Source organism: Salmo salar, chromosome ssa07 (assembly GCF_905237065.1).
Source record: "Salmo salar chromosome ssa07, Ssal_v3.1, whole genome shotgun sequence".
NCBI classification, from domain to species: domain Eukaryota; kingdom Metazoa; phylum Chordata; class Actinopteri; order Salmoniformes; family Salmonidae; genus Salmo; species Salmo salar.
In genome coordinates this window covers 562,561-582,500 of record NC_059448.1, presented here as the reverse complement: position 1 = coordinate 582,500, position 19,940 = coordinate 562,561, and the positions used below count along the sequence as shown (strand labels likewise).

Genomic DNA, 19,940 nt, shown 5'->3' with positions numbered 1-19,940 from the left:
GCACGTCAGGTCGCAGTTGGCAGTGCACGTCAGGTCGCAGTTGGCAGTGCACGTCAGGTCGCAGTTGGCAGTGCACGTCAGGTCGCAGCTGGCAGTGCACGTCAGGTCACAGTTGGCAGTGCACGTCAGGTCGCAGCTGGCAGTGCACGTCAGGTCGCAGTTGGCAGTGCACGTCAGGTCACAGTTGGCAGTGCACGTCAGGTCGCAGTTGGCAGTGCACGTCAGGTCGCAGTTGGCAGTGCACGTCAGGTCGCAGCTGGCAGATGAAAAACCCCCAGGGTAGCGCCATATACGAACTGTAACTCAGTCAAATTGTTGCGTTTAATTTTTTGTTTAATCCATACGACTTTAAATATATATATATATATATATATATATATTTAATAATAATATACTAATAATATATACGATGTTAAATACATACAATGTTAAATACATTCAATGTTAAATACATTCAATGTTAAATACATACAATGTTAAATACATTCAATGTTAAATACATTCAATGTTAAATACATTCAATGTTAAATACATTCAATATTAAATACATACAATGTTAAATACATTCAATGTTAAATACATTCAATATTAAATACATACAATGTTAAATACATTCAATGTTAAATACATTCAATATTAAATACATACAATGTTAAATACATACAATGTTAAATACATTCAATGTTAAATACATTCAATATTAAATACATACAATGTTAAATACATACAATGTTAAATACATTCAATGTTAAATACATTCAATATTAAATACATACAATGTTAAATACATTCAATGTTAAATACATTCAATATTAAATACATACAATGTTAAATACATACAATGTTAAATACATTCAATATTAAATACATTCAATATTAAATACATACAATGTTAAATACATTCAATATTAAATACATTCAATATTAAATACATTCAATGTTAAATACATTCAATGTTAAATACATTCAATGTTAAATACATTCAATATTAAATACATACAATGTTAAATACATTCAATATTAAATACATTCAATGTTAAATACATACAATGTTAAATACATTCAATGTTAAATACATTCAATATTAAATACATACAATGTTAAATACATACAATGTTAAATACATTCAATGTTAAATACATTCAATGTTAAATACATACAATGTTAAATACATTCAATGTTAAATACATTCAATATTAAATACATTCAATATTAAATACATACAATGTTAAATACATTCAATATTAAATACATTCAATATTAAATACATACAATGTTAAATACATTCAATATTAAATACATTCAATATTAAATACATTCAATGTTAAATACATTCAATGTTAAATACATTCAATGTTAAATACATTCAATATTAAATACATTCAATATTAAATACATTCAATATTAAATACATTCAATGTTAAATACATTCAATGTTAAATACATTCAATATTAAATACATACAATGTTAAATACATACAATGTTAAATACATTCAATGTTAAATACATTCAATATTAAATACATACAATGTTAAATACATTCAATGTTAAATACATTCAATATTAAATACATACAATGTTAAATACATACAATGTTAAATACATTCAATGTTAAATACATTCAATATTAAATACATACAATGTTAAATACATTCAATGTTAAATACATACAATGTTAAATACATTCAATGTTAAATACATTCAATATTAAATACATACAATGTTAAATACATTCAATGTTAAATACATTCAATATTAAATACATACAATGTTAAATACATACAATGTTAAATACATTCAATGTTAAATACATTCAATATTAAATACATACAATGTTAAATACATTCAATGTTAAATACATTCAATATTAAATACATACAATGTTAAATACATACAATGTTAAATACATACAATGTTAAATACATTCAATATTAAATACATTCAATATTAAATACATACAATGTTAAATACATTCAATATTAAATACATTCAATATTAAATACATTCAATGTTAAATACATTCAATATTAAATACATTCAATATTAAATACATACAATGTTAAATACATTCAATGTTAAATACATTCAATATTAAATACATACAATGTTAAATACATACAATGTTAAATACATTCAATGTTAAATACATTCAATGTTAAATACATACAATGTTAAATACATTCAATGTTAAATACATTCAATGTTAAATACATTCAATGTTAAATACATACAATGTTAAATACATTCAATATTAAATACATTCAATATTAAATACATACAATGTTAAATACATTCAATATTAAATACATTCAATATTAAATACATTCAATATTAAATACATACAATGTTAAATACATTCAATATTAAATACATTCAATATTAAATACATTCAATATTAAATACATTCAATATTAAATACATTCAATGTTAAATACATTCAATGTTAAATACATTCAATGTTAAATACATACAATGTTAAATACATTCAATATTAAATACATTCAATATTAAATACATTCAATATTAAATACATTCAATATTAAATACATTCAATGTTAAATACATTCAATGTTAAATACATACAATGTTAAATACATTCAATATTAAATACATTCAATATTAAATACATTCAATATTAAATACATTCAATATTAAATACATACCATTCAGACCCCTTGACTTTTAACTTTTTTTTTTAACTTTACAGCCTTATTATAAAATGGATTAAATAGTTTTTTCCCCTCATCAATCAACACACAATACCACATAATGACATCACAATACCCCATAATGACATCACAATACCCCATAATAACATCACAATACCCCATAATGACATCACAATACCCCATAATGACATCACAATGCCCCATAATGACATCACAATACCCCATAATGACGAAGGAAAAACAGGTTTGCTGCACAGCTATTTTCAGGTCTTTCCAGATGTGTTTGATCGGAATCAAGTCTGGACTCGAGGCTGTAATCGCTGCCAAAGGTGCTTCAACAAAGTACTGAGTAAAGGGTCTGAAAACATATGTAAATGTTATATTTTTTTTTTTTATATTTTATAAATTTGCTACAAATTCGAAAACCATTTTTTTCTTTTTCATTATGGGGTATTGTGATGTCATTATGGGGTATTGTGATGTCATTATGGGGTATTGTGATGTCATTATGGGGTATTGTGATGTCATTATGGGGTATTGTGATGTCATTATGGGGTATTGTGATGTCATTATGGGGTATTGTGATGTCATTATGGGGTATTGTGTGTAGATTGATGAGGGGAAAAAACTATTTCATCCATTTTATAGTAAGGTTGTAACGTAACAAAATGTGGGAAAAGTCAAGGATTCTGAATACTTTCCGAATGCACTGTATGATGTTAAATAAGTATGATAAATACATATGATAATAAATAAATATTTTGATAAATATGTATGATAAATACATATGATAATAAATAAATATTTTGTTAAATATGTATGATAAATACATATGTTATTAAATATATATTTTGTTAAATATATATTATGTTGAATACATATAATGTTGAATATAGATGTTGAATATATAACATATATAATAATATATGTGATAAATACATCTGATGTAATGAGAGTCTGTGGCGTTGTCTCAGGTGACGATAACCTGTCAGCCTACGCCAGCCCTCTACTGCTTGATCTAATAGAGTCAGCCATCAAGCAGGTAACTTCCCATTGTCTAGATTCTACTAAAGATGCGCTACCTTTGTGTGTGTTTATCATATGTACAGTGTGAATAATGTATAACATCCTGGTGTGTGTGTGTGTGTGTGTGTGTGTGTGTGTGTGTGTGTGTGTGTGTGTGTGTACACACAGGTGGAGCATCCTAAACACACAGGTCAGACCATCTACAGCCAGGCAGAGAAAGACGGAGGCAGCTGGAAGATGTGAGTAACTCTGATCGTTTATTTTTAATTCTTCCTTGTCTTTGACGTACGGACTTTCTATTTCTCGCTGTCTCTCTCCCTCCCCCTCTCTCTCCTCCCCCTCTCGGCCTCTCTCCCTCCCCCTCTCTCTCCTCCCCCTCTCTCCCTCCCCCTCTCTCCTCCCCCTCTCTCTCCTCCCCCTCTCTCCTCCCCTCTCTCCTCCCCTCTCTCCTCCCCTCTCTCCCTCCCCCTCTCTCCCTCCCCCTCTCTCCTCCCCTCTCTCCTCCCCTCTCTCCTCTCTCCTCCTCCTCTCTCCTCCCCTCTCTCCTCCCCCTCTCTCTTCTCTCCTCCCCCTCTCTCCCTCCCCCTCTCTTCCTCCCCTCTCTCCTCTCTCCTCCCCTTCTCTCCCTCCCCTCTCTCCTCCCCCTCTCTCCTCTCTCCTCCCCTCTCTCCTCCCCTCTCTCTTCTCTCCTCCCCATCTCCCCCTCTCTCCCTCCCCCTCTCTCCTCTCTCCTCCCCCTCTCTCCCTCCCCTCTCTCACTCCCCCTCTCTCTCCTCCCCCTCTCTCCTCTCTCCTCCCCATCTCCCCCTCTCCCCTCTCTCCTCCAGCATTAAGCTGCTGTACCTGAACAGCAGGTCTGTCACGCCCTGACCATAGAGAGCCCCTGGTTCTCTATGGTGTAGTAGGTCAGTGCGTGACTGGGGGGGTGTTCTAGTCATTATATTTCTATGTTGGTGTTTTGCATGGTCCCCAATTAGAGTCAGCTGGTAATCGTTGCCTCTAATTGGGGATCATATTTAGGTAGCCATTTTGTTTGTGTTGGTGCTTGTTTATTGTTTTCATTGAAGAAGTTTCACTTTAAATAAATATGTGGAACTCAACAAACGGTCCGTCTCTTACAACCGTGACAAGGGCATATAGTTGATACTAAGTCTCTGTTTCTCTCTCCCTCCCCCTCTCTCTCTCTCCCTCCCCCTCTCTCCTCCCCCTCTCTCCCTCTCTCTCCTCCCCCTCTCCTCCCTCCCTCCCCTTCCCCCTCTCTCCCTCCCCCTCTCCTCTCTCCCTCTCTCCTCTCTCCCTCCCCCCTCTCTCCTCTCCCTCCACCTCTCTCCTCCCCCTCTCTCCCTCCCCCTCTCTCCTCTCTCCCTCTCCCGCTCTCTCCTCTCCCTCCACCTCTCTCCTCCCCCTCTCTCCCTCTCCCTCCCCCTCTCTCCCTCCCTCCCCTCTCTCTCCTCCCCTCTCCTCTCTCCTCCCCTCCCCCTCTCTCCCTCCCCTCTCCTCTCTCCTCCCCCTCTCTCCCTCCCCCTCTCCTCTCTCCCTCCCTCTCTCCTCTCCCCCTCTCCCCTCTCCTCTCTCCCTCCCCCTCCCCTCTCTCCCTCCCCCTCCCCTCTCTCCCTCCCCTCTCCTCTCTCCCTCCCCTCTCTCCCTCCCCCTCTCCTCTCTCCCTCCATCTCTCTCCCTCCCCTCTCCTCTCTCTCCCTCCCCTCTCCTCTCTCCCTCCCCCTCTCTCCCTCCCCTCTCCTCCCCTCTTCCCCTCTCTCCTCCCCCTCTCGCCTCTCTCCCTCCCCTCTCTCTCTCCCCCTCTCCTCTCTCCCTCCCCCTCTCTCCTCCCCTCTCTCTCCTCTCTCCTCCCCTCTCTCTCCCTCTCTCCTCCCCCTCTCTCCTCCAGTATTAAGCCCTTGTACCTGAACAGTGGGGCGTATAGTTTCACAGCCTTTGGAGGAGTTCCTGCTATGGAGCTACGCTTCAACGAGGTACAACCTTTCCCCTCTCTCTACCTCTCCTCTCTCTCTACCTCTCCTCTCTCTCTCTCCTCTCACCTCTCTCTACCTCTCCTCTCGCTCTACCTCTCCTCTCTCTCTCTCTCCTCTCACCTCTCTCTACCTCTCCTCTCTCTCTACCTCTCCTCTCTCTCTACCTCTCCTCTCACCTCTCTCTACCTCTCCGCTCACCTCTCTCTACCTCTCCTCTCACCTCTCCTCTCACCTCTCTCCCTATCTCTCTCTCTCTACCTCTCTCTGTACCTCTCCTCTCCTCTCTCCTCTCTCTACCTCTCCTCTCTCTACCTCTCCTCTCTCTACCTCTCCTCTCTCCTCTCTCTACCTCTCCTCTCTCCTCTCTCTACCTCTCCTCTCTCTACCTCTCCTCTCTCCTCTCTCTACCTCTCCTCTCTCTACCTCTCCTCTCTCCTCTCTCTACCTCTCCTTTCTCTTCCTCTCCTCTCTCTACCTCTCCTCTCTCTCTACCTCTCACCTCTCTCTACCTCTCCTCTCACCTCTCTCTACCTCTCCTCTCACCTCTCTCTACCTCTCCTCTCTCTCTACCTCTCCTCTCTCTCTACCTCTCCTCTCACCTCTCTCTACCTCTCCTCTCTCTCTACCTCTCCTCTCTCTCTACCTCTCCTCTCACCTCTCTCTACCTCTCCTCTCACCTCTCCTCTCACCTCTCTCCCTATCTCTCTCTCTCTACCTCTCTCTGTACCTCTCCTCTCACCTCTCCTCTCACCTCTCTCCCTATCTCTCTCTCTCTACCTCTCTCTCTTCCTCTCCTCTCTCTACCTCTCCTCTCTCTCTACCTCTCACCTCTCTCTCACCTCTCCTCTCACCTCTCTCTACCTCTCCTCTCTCTCTTCCTCTCCTCTCTCTACCTCTCCTCTCTCTCTACCTCTCACCTCTCTCTACCTCTCCTCTCACCTCTCTCTACCTCTCCTCTCTCTCTACCTCTCCTCTCTCTCTACCTCTCCTCTCACCTCTCTCTACCTCTCCTCTCTCTCTACCTCTCCTCTCTCTCTACCTCTCCTCTCACCTCTCTCTACCTCTCCTCTCACCTCTCCTCTCACCTCTCTCCCTATCTCTCTCTCTCTACCTCTCTCTGTACCTCTCCTCTCACCTCTCCTCTCACCTCTCTCCCTATCTCTCTCTCTCTACCTCTCTCTCTTCCTCTCCTCTCTCTACCTCTCCTCTCTCCTCTCTCTACCTCTCCTCTCTCTACCTCTCCTCTCCTCTCTCCTCTCCTCTCTCCTCTCCTCTCTCTACCTCTCCTCTCTCTACCTCTCCTCTCTCCTCTCCTCTCTCTACCTCTCCTCTCCTCTCTCCTCTCTCTACCTCTCCTCTCTCCTCTCTCCTCTCTCTCCTCTCTCTACCTCTCCTCTCCTCTCTCCTCTCTCTACCTCTCCTCTCTCCTCTCCTCTCTCTACCTCTCCTCTCTCCTCTCCTCTCTCTACCTCTCCTCTCTCCTCTCTCTCCTCTCTCTACCTCTCCTCTCCTCTCTCCTCTCTTTACCTTTCCTCTCCTCTCTCCTCTCTCTACCTCTCCTCTCCTCTCTCCTCTCTCTACCTCTCCTCTCTCCTCTCTCTCCTCTCTCTACCTCTCCTCTCCTCTCTCCTCTCTCTACCTCTCCTCTCTCCTCTCTCTCCTCTCTCTACCTCTCCTCTCCTCTCTCCTCTCTCTACCTCTCCTCTCTCCTCTCTCTCCTCTCTCTACCTCTCCTCTCCTCTCTCCTCTCTCTCCTCTCTCTACCTCTCCTCTCTCCTCTCTCCTCTCTCTACCTCTCCTCTCTCCTCTCTCCTCTCCTCTCTCTCCTCTCTCTCCTCTCCTCTCCTCTCTCTACCTCTCCTCTCTCCTCTCTCCTCTCTCTCCTCTCTCCTCTCTCTACATGCTTTTCTTTCTCTAGGGTTTTAGGGGTTTTCTCTTGAATGCTACAATGTTTCAGTGATGATTCAGTGTGTGTTTCTCTCTCCAGGACTCCCGCCCCTACCCGTTCGTCAACACCCCATTGGACACTCCCGGGCGACTCCAGGAAGTCCTGGGGGGTCGTCTGGGGGTCGTAGGGCGGAGCCTAGGAGAGCTGGTTGGTCTGATGGTGCTGCGATTGGCTCACGACCACATTCTGCCTCTACGCATCACTACCTACTCCCATACTGCACTGCAGTTCAGCGCCCAGCTCAACAAGCACTCCGCCGAGCTACAGGTATAAACACCCTAACCCTCCTCCCTCCAGGCTCGTGGTCTCCCTCCTCCCTCCTCCCTCCTCCCTCCTCCCTCCTCCCTCCAGGCTCGGGGTCTCCCTCCTCCCTCCCTCCTCCCTCCTCCCTCCTCCCTCCAGGCTCGGGGTCTCCCTCCTCCCTCCTCCCTCCTCCCTCCTCCCTCCAGGCTCGGGGTCTCCCTCCTCCCTCCTCCCTCCTCCCTCCTCCCTCCAGGCTTGGGGTCTCCCTCCTCCCTCCTCCCTCCTCCCTCCTCCCTCCAGGCTCGGGGTCTCCCTCCTCCCTCCTCCCTCCTCCCTCCTCCTCTCCTCCCTCCAGGCTCGTGGTCTCCCTCCTCTCTCCTCCCTCCTCCCTCCAGGCTCGTCACCCCCCCCTCCTGGTCACACCCCGACCTAACCAAAATAGAGAATTAAAAACGCTCTCTATGGTCAGGAAGTGGCAGCTTTTGTGTTTAATTTATGTCTGTTTGTTCGTCATTTAAAAAAAACAAAACATTTCTGTTCTTATTTTATTTTAATATTCGGAGAAAATTCCAATTAAAATACTAAAAAAATAAAGTATGTATTTGTTGCATGACAAATAATACCGAAAGCTATTATTGACGACATGTACAGGCATTGTGAAAAACACAAGGCTCGTTGTCAATGAATTGTGTGGTATCAGCTGGCAGTTTCTGATGTGCACTAGTGAAGTCTCATTCCAAAGGGTTATCCCTACACTAGCTGCTCTGTTTTGGAGGGACACTCCCCCACAGAGGGACACTCCCCCACCGAGGGACACTCCCCCACGGAGGGACACTCCCCCACAGAGGGACACTCCCCCACCGAGGGACACTCCCCCACCGAGGGACACTCCCCCACAGAGGGACACTCCCCCACAGAGGGACACTCCCCCACCGAGGGACACTCCCCCACCGAGGGACACTCCCCCACAGAGGGACACTCCCCCACAGAGGGACACTCCCCCACCGAGGGACACTCCCCCACGGAGGGACACTCCCCCACCGAGGGACACTCCCCCACAGAGGGACACTCCCCCACAGAGGGACACTCCTCCACCGAGGGACACTCCCCCACCGAGGGACACTCCCCACAGAGGGACACTCCCCCACAGAGGGACACTCCCCCACCGAGGGACACTCCCCCACCGAGGGACACTCCCCCACAGAGGGACACTCCCCCACCGAGGGTCACTCCCCCACCGAGGGACACTCCCCCACAGAGGGACACTCCTCCACCGAGGGACACTCCCCCACCGAGGGACACTCCCCCACCGAGGGACACTCCCCCACAGAGGGACACTCCCCCACAGAGGGACACTCCTCCACCGAGGGACACTCCCCCACCGAGGGACACTCCCCCACAGAGGGACACTCCCCCACCGAGGGACACTCCCCCACCGAGGGACACTCCCCCACAGAGGGACACTCCCCCACAGAATGACACTCCCCCACAGAGGGACACTCCTCCACCGAGGGACACTCCTCCACCGACGGACACTCCCCCACCGAGGGACACTCCCCCACAGAGGGACACTCCCCCACTGGAGGGGGAGGGGTATTCGCCTAACACTTGTTTCTCTCCCTCCAGGCTCGTGGTCTCTCTCCTCAGTGGGTGTTCAGTGCCAGAGGAGACTACAGCAGAGCAGCTGAGACCCTGCAGGAGGCCATACTGAACTCGGATGTACAGGATGAGACCATGACCCGTATCTACAACACGCGCATAATGAGGGTAGGTAGGGGATAGCTGTCTCTCTGTCTCTGTCTCTGTCTCTCGGTCTCTCTCTCTCTCTCTCTCTCTCTCTCTCCGTCTCTCTCTCTCTGTCTCTCTCCGTCTCTCTCTCTGTCTCTCTCTCTCTGTCTCTGTCTCTCTCTCTCTCTCTCTCTCTCTCTCCGTCTCTCTCTCTCTGTCTCTCTCCGTCTCTCTCTCCGTCTCTCTCTCTCTGTCTCTCTCCGTCTCTCTCTCTCTCTCTCTCTCTCTCTGTCTCTGTCTCTGTCTCTCTCTCACTCTCTGTCTCTGTCTCTCTCTCTCTCTCTCTCTCTCTCTCTCTCTCTCTCTCTATCTCTATATATATATATTCACATTCAACATATAGTCATCTTCTTATTAATGTTGAAGAAGGAAAAACAAACAAACGACACTAAACAGTCCTGTGAGGTGCTCGGACACTAAACAGTCCTGTGAGGTGCTCGGACACTAAACAGTCCTGTGAGGTGCTCGGACACTAAACAGTCCTGTGAGGTGCTCGGACACTAAACAGTCCTGTGAGGTGCTCGGACACTAAACAGTCCTGTGAGGTGCTCGGACACTAAACAGTCCTGTGAGGTGCTCGGACACTAAACAGTCCTGTGAGGTGCTCGGACACTAAACAGTCCTGTGAGGTGCTCGGACACTAAACAGTCCTGTGAGGTGCTCGGACACTAAACAGTCCTGTGAGGTGCTCGGACACTAAACAGTCCTGTGAGGTGCTCGGACACTAAACAGTCCTGTGAGGTGCTCGGACACTAAACAGTCCTGTGAGGTGCTCGGACACTAAACAGTCCTGTGAGGTGCTCGGACACTAAACAGGAGACAACTACCCACAAATCCCATAGAACAAACACCCCTCTTAAATAAGACCTTCAATCAGAAGCAACGAGGAGCAGCGGCTTCCAATTGAAGATAAACCCCATTAACTAAACATAGAAATAGAATGACTAGAACTAACATAGAAAACCACTAACCTAGAACATAGACCAAAAACCCCGGAACACTCGAAACAAACACCCCTCTTACATAATACCATAGCCCAATAAACCCCGAACCACATAAAACAAATACCCCCTGCCACGTCCTGACCAAACTACAATAACAAATAACCCTTTATACTGGTCAGGACGTGACATATATACACTATGTAATGTGTGTGTATATATATTATATATATATAATGTGTGTGTATATATTATATATATATATATAAAATGTGTGCATATATTATATATATATATATATATATGTGTGTGTATATATATATTATATATATAATGTGTGTTTTTATATTATATATATATAATGTGTGTGTATATATATATTATATATATAATGTGTATTTTTATATTATACATATAATGTGTGTTTTTATATTATATATGTGTGTGTATATATATATTATATATAATGTGTGTTTTTATATTATATATATCATGTGTTTATATATATATATTATATATAATGTGTGTGTATATATATATATTATATATATAATGTGTGTATATATATATTATATATATAATGTGTGTGTATATATATATATTATATATAATGTTTGTGTATATATATTATATATATAATGTGTGTGTTTTTATACACTATGTAATGTGTGTATATATATTATATATGTAATGTGTGTAATGTGTGTGTATGTATATATATATATACTATGTAATGTGTATATATAATATGTAATGTGTGTATATATATATATACTATGTAATGTGTATATATATACTATGTAATGTGTGTATATACTATGTAATGTGTATATATATATATATATATATATATATTTATATATATATATGCTGTGTAATGTGTATATATACTGTGTAATGTGTGTATATACTATGCAATGTGTATGTGTGTATATATATACTATGTAATATGTGTGTATATATATTATATATGTAATGTGTATATATACTGTGTAATATGTGTATGTATATATATATACTGTGTAATGTGTATATATACTGTGTAATATGTGTGTATATATATTATATATGTAATGTGTGTATATATACTGTGTAATGTGTGTATATATACTGTGTAATGTGTATATATACTGTGTAATATGTGTGTATATATACTGTGTAATATGTGTGTATATATATTATATATGTAATGTGTATATATACTGTGTAATGTGTGTATATACTGTGTAATGTGTATATATACTGTGTAATGTGTATATATACTGTGTAATGTGTATATATACTGTGTAATATGTGTGTATATATATTATATATGTAATGTGTATATATATACTGTGTAATGTGTGTATATATACTGTGTAATGTGTATATATACTGTGTAATATGTGTCTATATATACTGTGTAATATGTGTGTATATATATTATATATGTAATGTGTATATATACTGTGTAATGTGTGTATATATACTGTGTAATGTGTGTATATATACTGTGTAATGTGTGTGACGTGTCTCTACAGGTAGAATACTACTTCCTGTCCCAGTATGTGTCCGTGGTTGAGACTCCATTCCGCCACGTCGTCCACGGTCGCGGCGAACACACTCTGAGTGCCCTCGCAGAACACCTTTCCCTGCTGACCTCCGACCCCGGGCGCTTCAACGAGGTCCTTTTCCGACGGCAACTCGCCCTGTTCACCTGGACGCTGCAGGGGGCCGCCAACGCTCTGAGTGGAGACATCTGGAACATAGACAATGTCTTCTAACAGAAACACATGGAGATGGACACACACACAACACACACACTATACACACACACACACACTAAACACACACTACACACACACTATACACACACACACACACTAAACACACACTATACACACACTATACACACACACTATACACACACACTATACACACACACACACACACTAAACACACTACACACACACTATACACACACTATACACACACACTATACACACTATACACACACACACACACACACTAAACACACTACACACACACTATACACACACTATACACACACACACACACTAAACACACACTATACACACACTATACACACACACACACACTACACACACACTACACACACACACACACTAAACACACACTATACACACACTATACACACACTATACACACTATACACACACTATACACACACTACACACACTACACACACACTACACACACACACTATACACACACACACACTACACACACAGCTTCTAAACACACACTATACACACACTAAACACACTACACACACACTATACACACACACTACACACACTACACACACACTATACACACACACTATACACACACACACACACACTAAACACACACTATACACACACTATACACACTACACACACACTAAACACACACTATACACACACTAAACACACTACACACACACTATACACACACACTACACACACACTACACACACTATACACACACACTATACACACACTATACACACTACACACACTACACACACACTATACACACTATACACACACTATACACACACTACACACACTACACACACACTACACACACTACACACACACTATACACACACACACACACTAAACACACACTATACACACACTATACACACACTATACACACTATACACACACTATACACACACTACACACACTATACACACACTATACACACTATACACACACTATACACACACTACACACACTACACACACACTACACACACACACTACACACACACTACACACACACACTATACACACTATACACACACACTATACACACTACACACACTATACACACTATACACACACACTATACACACTATACACACACTACACACACACGACACACACACTATACACACTCTATACACACACTACACACACACTACACACACTATACACACACTATACACACACTACACACACACTACACACACACACTATACACACACACACACACACTAAACACACACTATACACACACTATACACACTACACACACACTACACACACACACTATACACACACTACACACACACACGACACACACACTATACACACACTATACACACACTACACACACACTACACACACTATACACACACTATACACACACTATACACACACTACACACACACACTATACACACACACACACACACTAAACACACACTATACAGACACTATACACACTACACACACACTACACACACACACTATACACACACACACACTATACACACACTATACACACACACACACTACACACACTACACACACTACACACACACTATACACACACACACACTATACACACACTACACACACACACTATACACACTATACACACTACACACACACACACTATACACACTATACACACACACTATACACACACTATACACACACTACACACACACTACACACACACTATACACACACTATACACACACTATACACACACTACACACACACTATACACACTATACACACACACTATACACACACTATACACACTACACACACTATACACACTATACACACACACTATACACACACTATACACACACTACACACACACTACACACACACTACACACACACTACACACACACTATACACACACTATACACACACTACACACACACTACACACACTATACACACACTATACACACACTATACACACACTACACACACACACTATACACACACACACACACACTAAACACACACTATACACACACTATACACACTACACACACACTACACACACACACTATACACACACACACACTATACACACACTATACACACACACACACTATACACACACTACACACACTACACACACACTATACACACACACACACTATACACACACTACACACACTACAAACACACAATACCCACACACTATACACACACTACACACACACTATACACACACACACTATACACACACTACACACACTACACACACACAATACACAATACACACACACACTATACACACACTACACACACTATACACACACTACACACACACATTACACACACACTATATACACTATACACACACTACACACACACATTACACACACACATTACACACACACTACACACACACTATACACACACTACACACACACACATTACACACACACTATCTCACCTCTCTGTCCTGTCAGTATTATGGTGTAGGCAGACAGACACCTCTCTGTCCTGTCTGTATTTCTGGTGTAGGCAGACAGACACCTCTCTGTCCTGTCTGTATTTCTGGTGTAGGCAGACAGACACCTCTCTGTCCTGTCTGAGGGGGTGTGTCTAATTCATCTGAGGGTGAGTCTCAAATGGCACACTGTTCATTATGTAGTGTACTGGCCTCAATTTCAGTCTAGTGTACTATAGGGCTCTAGTCCAGTCTAGTGTACTATAGGGCTCTAGTCCAGTCTAGTATACTATAGGGCTCTAGTCCAGTCTAGTGTACTATAGGGCTCTAGTCCAGTCTAGTGTACTATAGGGCTCTAGTCCAGTCTAGTATACTATAGGGCTCTAGTCCAGTCTAGTGTACTATAGGGCTCTAGTCCAGTCTAGTGTACTATAGGGCTCTAGTCCAGTCTAGTGTACTATAGGGCTCTAGTCCAGTCTAGTGTACTATAGGGCTCTAGTCCAGTCTAGTGTACTATAGGGCTCTAGTCCAGTCTAGTGTACTATAGGGCTCTAGACCAGTCTAGTGTACTATAGGGCTCTAGTCCAGTCTACTATACTATATAGGGCTCTAGACCAGTCTAGTGTACTATAGGGCTCTAGACCAGTCTAGTGTACTATAGGGCTCTAGACCAGTCTAGTGTACTATATAGGGCACTAGTCCAGTCTAGTATACTATAGGGCTCTAGTCCAGTCTAGTATACTATATAGGGCACTAGTCCAGTCTAGTATACTATAGGGCTCTAGTCCAGTCTAGTGTACTATAGGGCTCTAGTCCAGTCTAGTGTACTATAGGGCTCTAGTCCAGTCTAGTGTACTATAGGGCTCTAGTCCAGTCTAGTGTACTATAGGGCTCTAGTCCAGTCTAGTGTACTATAGGGCTCTAGTCCAGTCTAGTGTACTATAGGGCTCTAGTCCAGTCTAGTGTACTATAGGGCTCTAGACCAGTCTAGTGTACTATAGGGCTCTAGTCCAGTCTACTATACTATATAGGGCTCTAGACCAGTCTAGTGTACTATAGGGCTCTAGACCAGTCTAGTGTACTATATAGGGCACTAGTCCAGTCTAGTATACTATAGGGCTCTAGTCCAGTCTAGTATACTATATAGGGCACTAGTCCAGTCTAGTATACTATAGGGCTCTAGTCCAGTCTAGTGTACTATAGGGCTCTAGACCAGTCTAGTGTACTATAGGGCTCTAGTCCAGTCTAGTGTACTATATAGGGCTCTAGTCCCGTCTAGTGTACTATAGGGCTCTAGTCCAGTCTAGTGTACTATAGGGCTCTAGTCCAGTCTAGTGTACTATATAGGGCTCTAGACCAGTCTAGTGTACTATATAGGGCTCTAGTCCAGTCTAGTATACTATAGGGCTCTAGTCCAGTCTAGTGTACTATAGGGCTCTAGTCCAGTCTAGTGTACTATATAGGGCTCTAGTCCAGTCTAGTGTACTATAGGGCTCTAGACCAGTCTAGTGTACTATATAGGGCTCAAGTCCAGTCTAGTGTACTATAGGGCTCTAGTCCAGTCTAGTGTACTATAGGGCTCTAGTCCAGTCTAGTATACTATAGGGCTCTAGACCAGTCTAGTATACTATAGGGCTCTAGACCAGTCTAGTATACTATAGGGCTCTAGACCAGTCTAGTGTACTATAGGGCTCTAGACCAGTCTAGTGTACTATAGGTCTCTAGTCCAGTCTAGTGTACTATAGGGCTCTAGACCAGTCTAGTATACTATAGGGCTCTAGACCAGTCTAGTGTACTATATAGGGCTCTAGACCAGTCTAGTGTACTATATAGGGCTCTAGACCAGTCTAGTGTACTATAGGGCTCTAGTCCAGTCTAGTATACTATATAGGGCTCTAGTCCAGTCTAGTGTACTATATAGGGCTCTAGACCAGTCTAGTGTACTATAGGGCTCTAGACCAGTCTAGTGTACTATATGGCTCTAGACCAGTCTAGTGTACTATAGGGCTCTAGACCAGTCTAGTATACTATAGGGCTCTAGACCAGTCTAGTGTACTATATAGGGCTCTAGACCAGTCTAGTGTACTATAGGGCTCTAGTCCAGTCTAGTATACTATATAGGGCTCTAGACCAGTCTAGTGTACTATAGGGCTCTAGACCAGTCTAGTGTACTATAGGGCTCTAGACCAGTCTAGTGTACTATAGGGCTCTAGACCAGTCTAGTGTACTATAGGGCTCTAGTCCAGTCTAGTGTACTATATAGGGCTCTAGTCCAGTCTAGTATACTATAGGGCTCTAGACCAGTCTAGTGTACTATATAGGGCTCTAGTCCAGTCTAGTGTACTATATAGGGCTCTAGACCAGTCTAATGTACTATAGGGCTCTAGACCAGTCTAGTCTACTATATAGGGCTCTAGACCAGTCTAGTATACTATAGGGCTCTAGACCAGTCTAGTATACTATAGGGCTCTAGTCCAGTCTAGTATACCATATGGCTCTAGTCCAGTCTAGTATACTATATAGGGCTCTAGACCAGTCTAGTATACTATAGGGCTCTAGACCAGTCTAGTATACTATAGGGCTCTAGACCAGTCTAGTGTACTATATAGGGCTCTAGTCCAGTCTAGTGTACTATATAGGGCTCTAGTCCAGTCTAGTGTACTATATAGGGCTCTTGTCCAGTCAAGTATACTATAGGGCTCTAGACCAGTGTAGTGTACTATAGGGCTCTAGTCCAGTCTAGTGTACTATATAGGGCTCTTGTCCAGTCAAGTATACTATAGGGCTCTAGACCAGTGTAGTGTACTATATAGGGCTCTAGTCCAGTCTAGTGTACTATATAGGGCTCTAGTCCAGTCTAGTGTACTATATAGGGCTCTTGTCCAGTCAAGTATACTATAGGGGTCTAGACCAGTGTAGTGTACTATAGGGCTCTAGTCCAGTCTAGTGTACTATAGGTCTCTAGACCAGTCTAGTGTACTATAGGGCTCTAGACCAGTCTAGTGTACTATAGGGCTCTAGTCCAGTCTAGTGTACTATATAGGGCTCTAGTCCAGTCTAGTATACTATATCGGGCTCTAGTCCAGTCTTGTGTACTATATAGGGCTCTAGTCCAGTCTAGTATACTATATAGGGCTCTAGACCAGTCTAGTGTACTATATAGGGCTCTAGTCCAGTCTAGTGTACTATATAGGGCTCTAGTCCAGTCTAGTAATCTGCATAGGGCTCTAGACCAGTCTAGTGTACTATAGGGCTCTAGTCCAGTCTAGTGTACTATAGGTCTCTAGTCCAGTCTAGTGTACTATAGGGCTCTAGACCAGTCTAGTGTACTATAGACCAGTCTAGTGTACTATAGGGCTCTAGTCCAGTCTAGTGTACTATAGGGCTCTAGTCCAGTCTAGTGTACTATAGGGCTCTAGACCAGTCTAGTGTACTATAGGGCTCTAGACCAGTCTAGTGTACTATAGGGCTCCAGTCCAGTCTAGTGTACTGCATAGTGTACAGGGTGTTATTTGGGATTGCTCCTGAGCGTTAATCTGTGTGATTCTTTAGTATTTCCTCTCCGTGACGACCTGGTTTCTCCTCCATATATCTGAGCACCAAATGGCTCCCTATTGCCTATATATATAGTGCACTATATGACACCCTTGTCAAAAAGTAGTGCACTCTACAGGGAATAGGGTACCATTGGGACTCACCCTATTGGATCCTGCTACTTCTATAGACACTGACCTAGGATCAGTTTGGTTTCTGTCTCTGCCTGGTGGCCCGGGTTTAGAGCGGCGCAGGGTGATCTGGTCCTTAGGGTTGGTAACGAGCTCCAGGTCGACTCCCACAATTATATGACAGTTATACAGTACTGTCCTCCAATCAAACCGCAGTATCTGCTATCAATCAACCCTCCGTGTCACAAAACGCGGGATTGGGGATTAAGTGGTTCCCGTGTGGCTCAGTTGGTAGAGCATGGTGTTTGCAACGCCAGGAGTTGTGGGTTCGATTCCCACGGGGGGGGATCAGTACGGAGAAAAAAAAAAAAATGTATGAAATGTATGCATTCACTACTGTAAGTCGCTCTGGATGAGAGCGTCTGCTAAAATGACAAAAAAAATGTAAGTGTTGAAAGGTGAGAGGTCAAGCCAGGTGACCTGATTTTGTTATCGATGGAGGAGCCTGGGTGTTATTTTGCTGACGCCGCCCCTTTCTCTGAGAATGACCTTTGAACCCTGACCTCCTTGTTTGTGACATCACGGGTCACTCACTGCCTAGCCAGTGTCGTCGAGGGACTGTGTAGCATTTCGCTACTTTGTACCAATAAAGTATTTTTTCTTCTTGTATCATAACCACCCTGTGTCTGTGTCTGGCCTCGTTGTCCTCTAATCCCCTTCCTTCACTAACTTCCTACACAGTCATAAAAACACATCGTAAAACCAGTTTTGGGGCAGATTTAAAAAAAAAACAACATTTTATTGAAGAACAACATAACGATTCGTTCAATGTATAATGTGAAGTCACACAACTGTAATAGACATTAGTGCAACTGTAAAACAACATCTGCCACAACGGTCAAACATTTATTTCAAGCTGTTTACTGAAACAGTGGAAATGACCACAGTTCCTCCGTTCTTCCTGAGAGACTACAGATCACTGGATAGATTAGTCATGTCCTGGTCTGTTTGGCGATGCGGTCTGATGTCTCTGGGCTCGATAAGTCGTCATCCTGGGATCGTCTCGTCTCCCCTGGCGGTGCTGGATCTGCGAGTTCAGAAACCAAGCAATCAATATCCCTACGCCATGGATTCTACGATATTTTGTGTTTTTTTTTCGAAATATTCAAAAAAAAAATTTAAGTTAGCTTTAGGTATTGTATTTCTGTCTTACCTGGCTATGGTGTTGCTTTCTCTCTCGCATCCACTGGAGAAGGCTGATCTCCTTCCACCCCTTCACCCACAGTCTCTACTCCTGCCTCCTCTCCTTGTCTTCCTTCCCCTTCCCCTCCTGTCTCCCCTCCCCTCATTCCGTCTCCTTCTTCCCCTCCTGTCTCCCCTCCCCTCATTCCCTCTCCTTCTTCCCCTCCTGTCTCCTCTCCCCTCATTCCCTCTCCTTCTTCCCCTCCTGTCTCCTCTCCCCTCATTCC

At 42.9% G+C, this 19,940-nt stretch overlaps 1 protein-coding gene and 1 long non-coding RNA gene across 3 annotated transcripts in view; both read left to right on the top strand.

The window, feature by feature from the left end:
- tfr2 (transferrin receptor 2) overlaps positions 1 to 12,509 on the top strand; it is a 99,975-nt gene extending 87,466 nt beyond the window's left edge. The window contains exons 13-18 of one of the 2 annotated variants that reach the window (XM_045721376.1): positions 3,645 to 3,712; positions 3,865 to 3,935; positions 5,585 to 5,669; positions 7,657 to 7,884; positions 9,487 to 9,627; positions 12,110 to 12,509. In XM_045721376.1, coding sequence (XP_045577332.1) covers positions 3,645 to 3,712; positions 3,865 to 3,935; positions 5,585 to 5,669; positions 7,657 to 7,884; positions 9,487 to 9,627; positions 12,110 to 12,352 — 836 coding nt within the window. In that variant the 3' untranslated portion in view covers positions 12,353 to 12,509. The remainder of the gene's footprint in view (positions 1 to 3,644; positions 3,713 to 3,864; positions 3,936 to 5,584; positions 5,670 to 7,656; positions 7,885 to 9,486; positions 9,628 to 12,109) is intronic. The other variant, XM_045721377.1, reaches the window with a different exon arrangement.
- Positions 12,510 to 14,658: 2,149 nt separating this feature from the next.
- Positions 14,659 to 19,146, top strand: LOC123743716 (uncharacterized). The gene is made up of 2 exons (XR_006770536.1): positions 14,659 to 18,085; positions 18,162 to 19,146. It is a non-coding gene; the product is annotated as an uncharacterized lncRNA (long non-coding RNA).
- Positions 19,147 to 19,940: the final 794 nt, after the last annotated feature.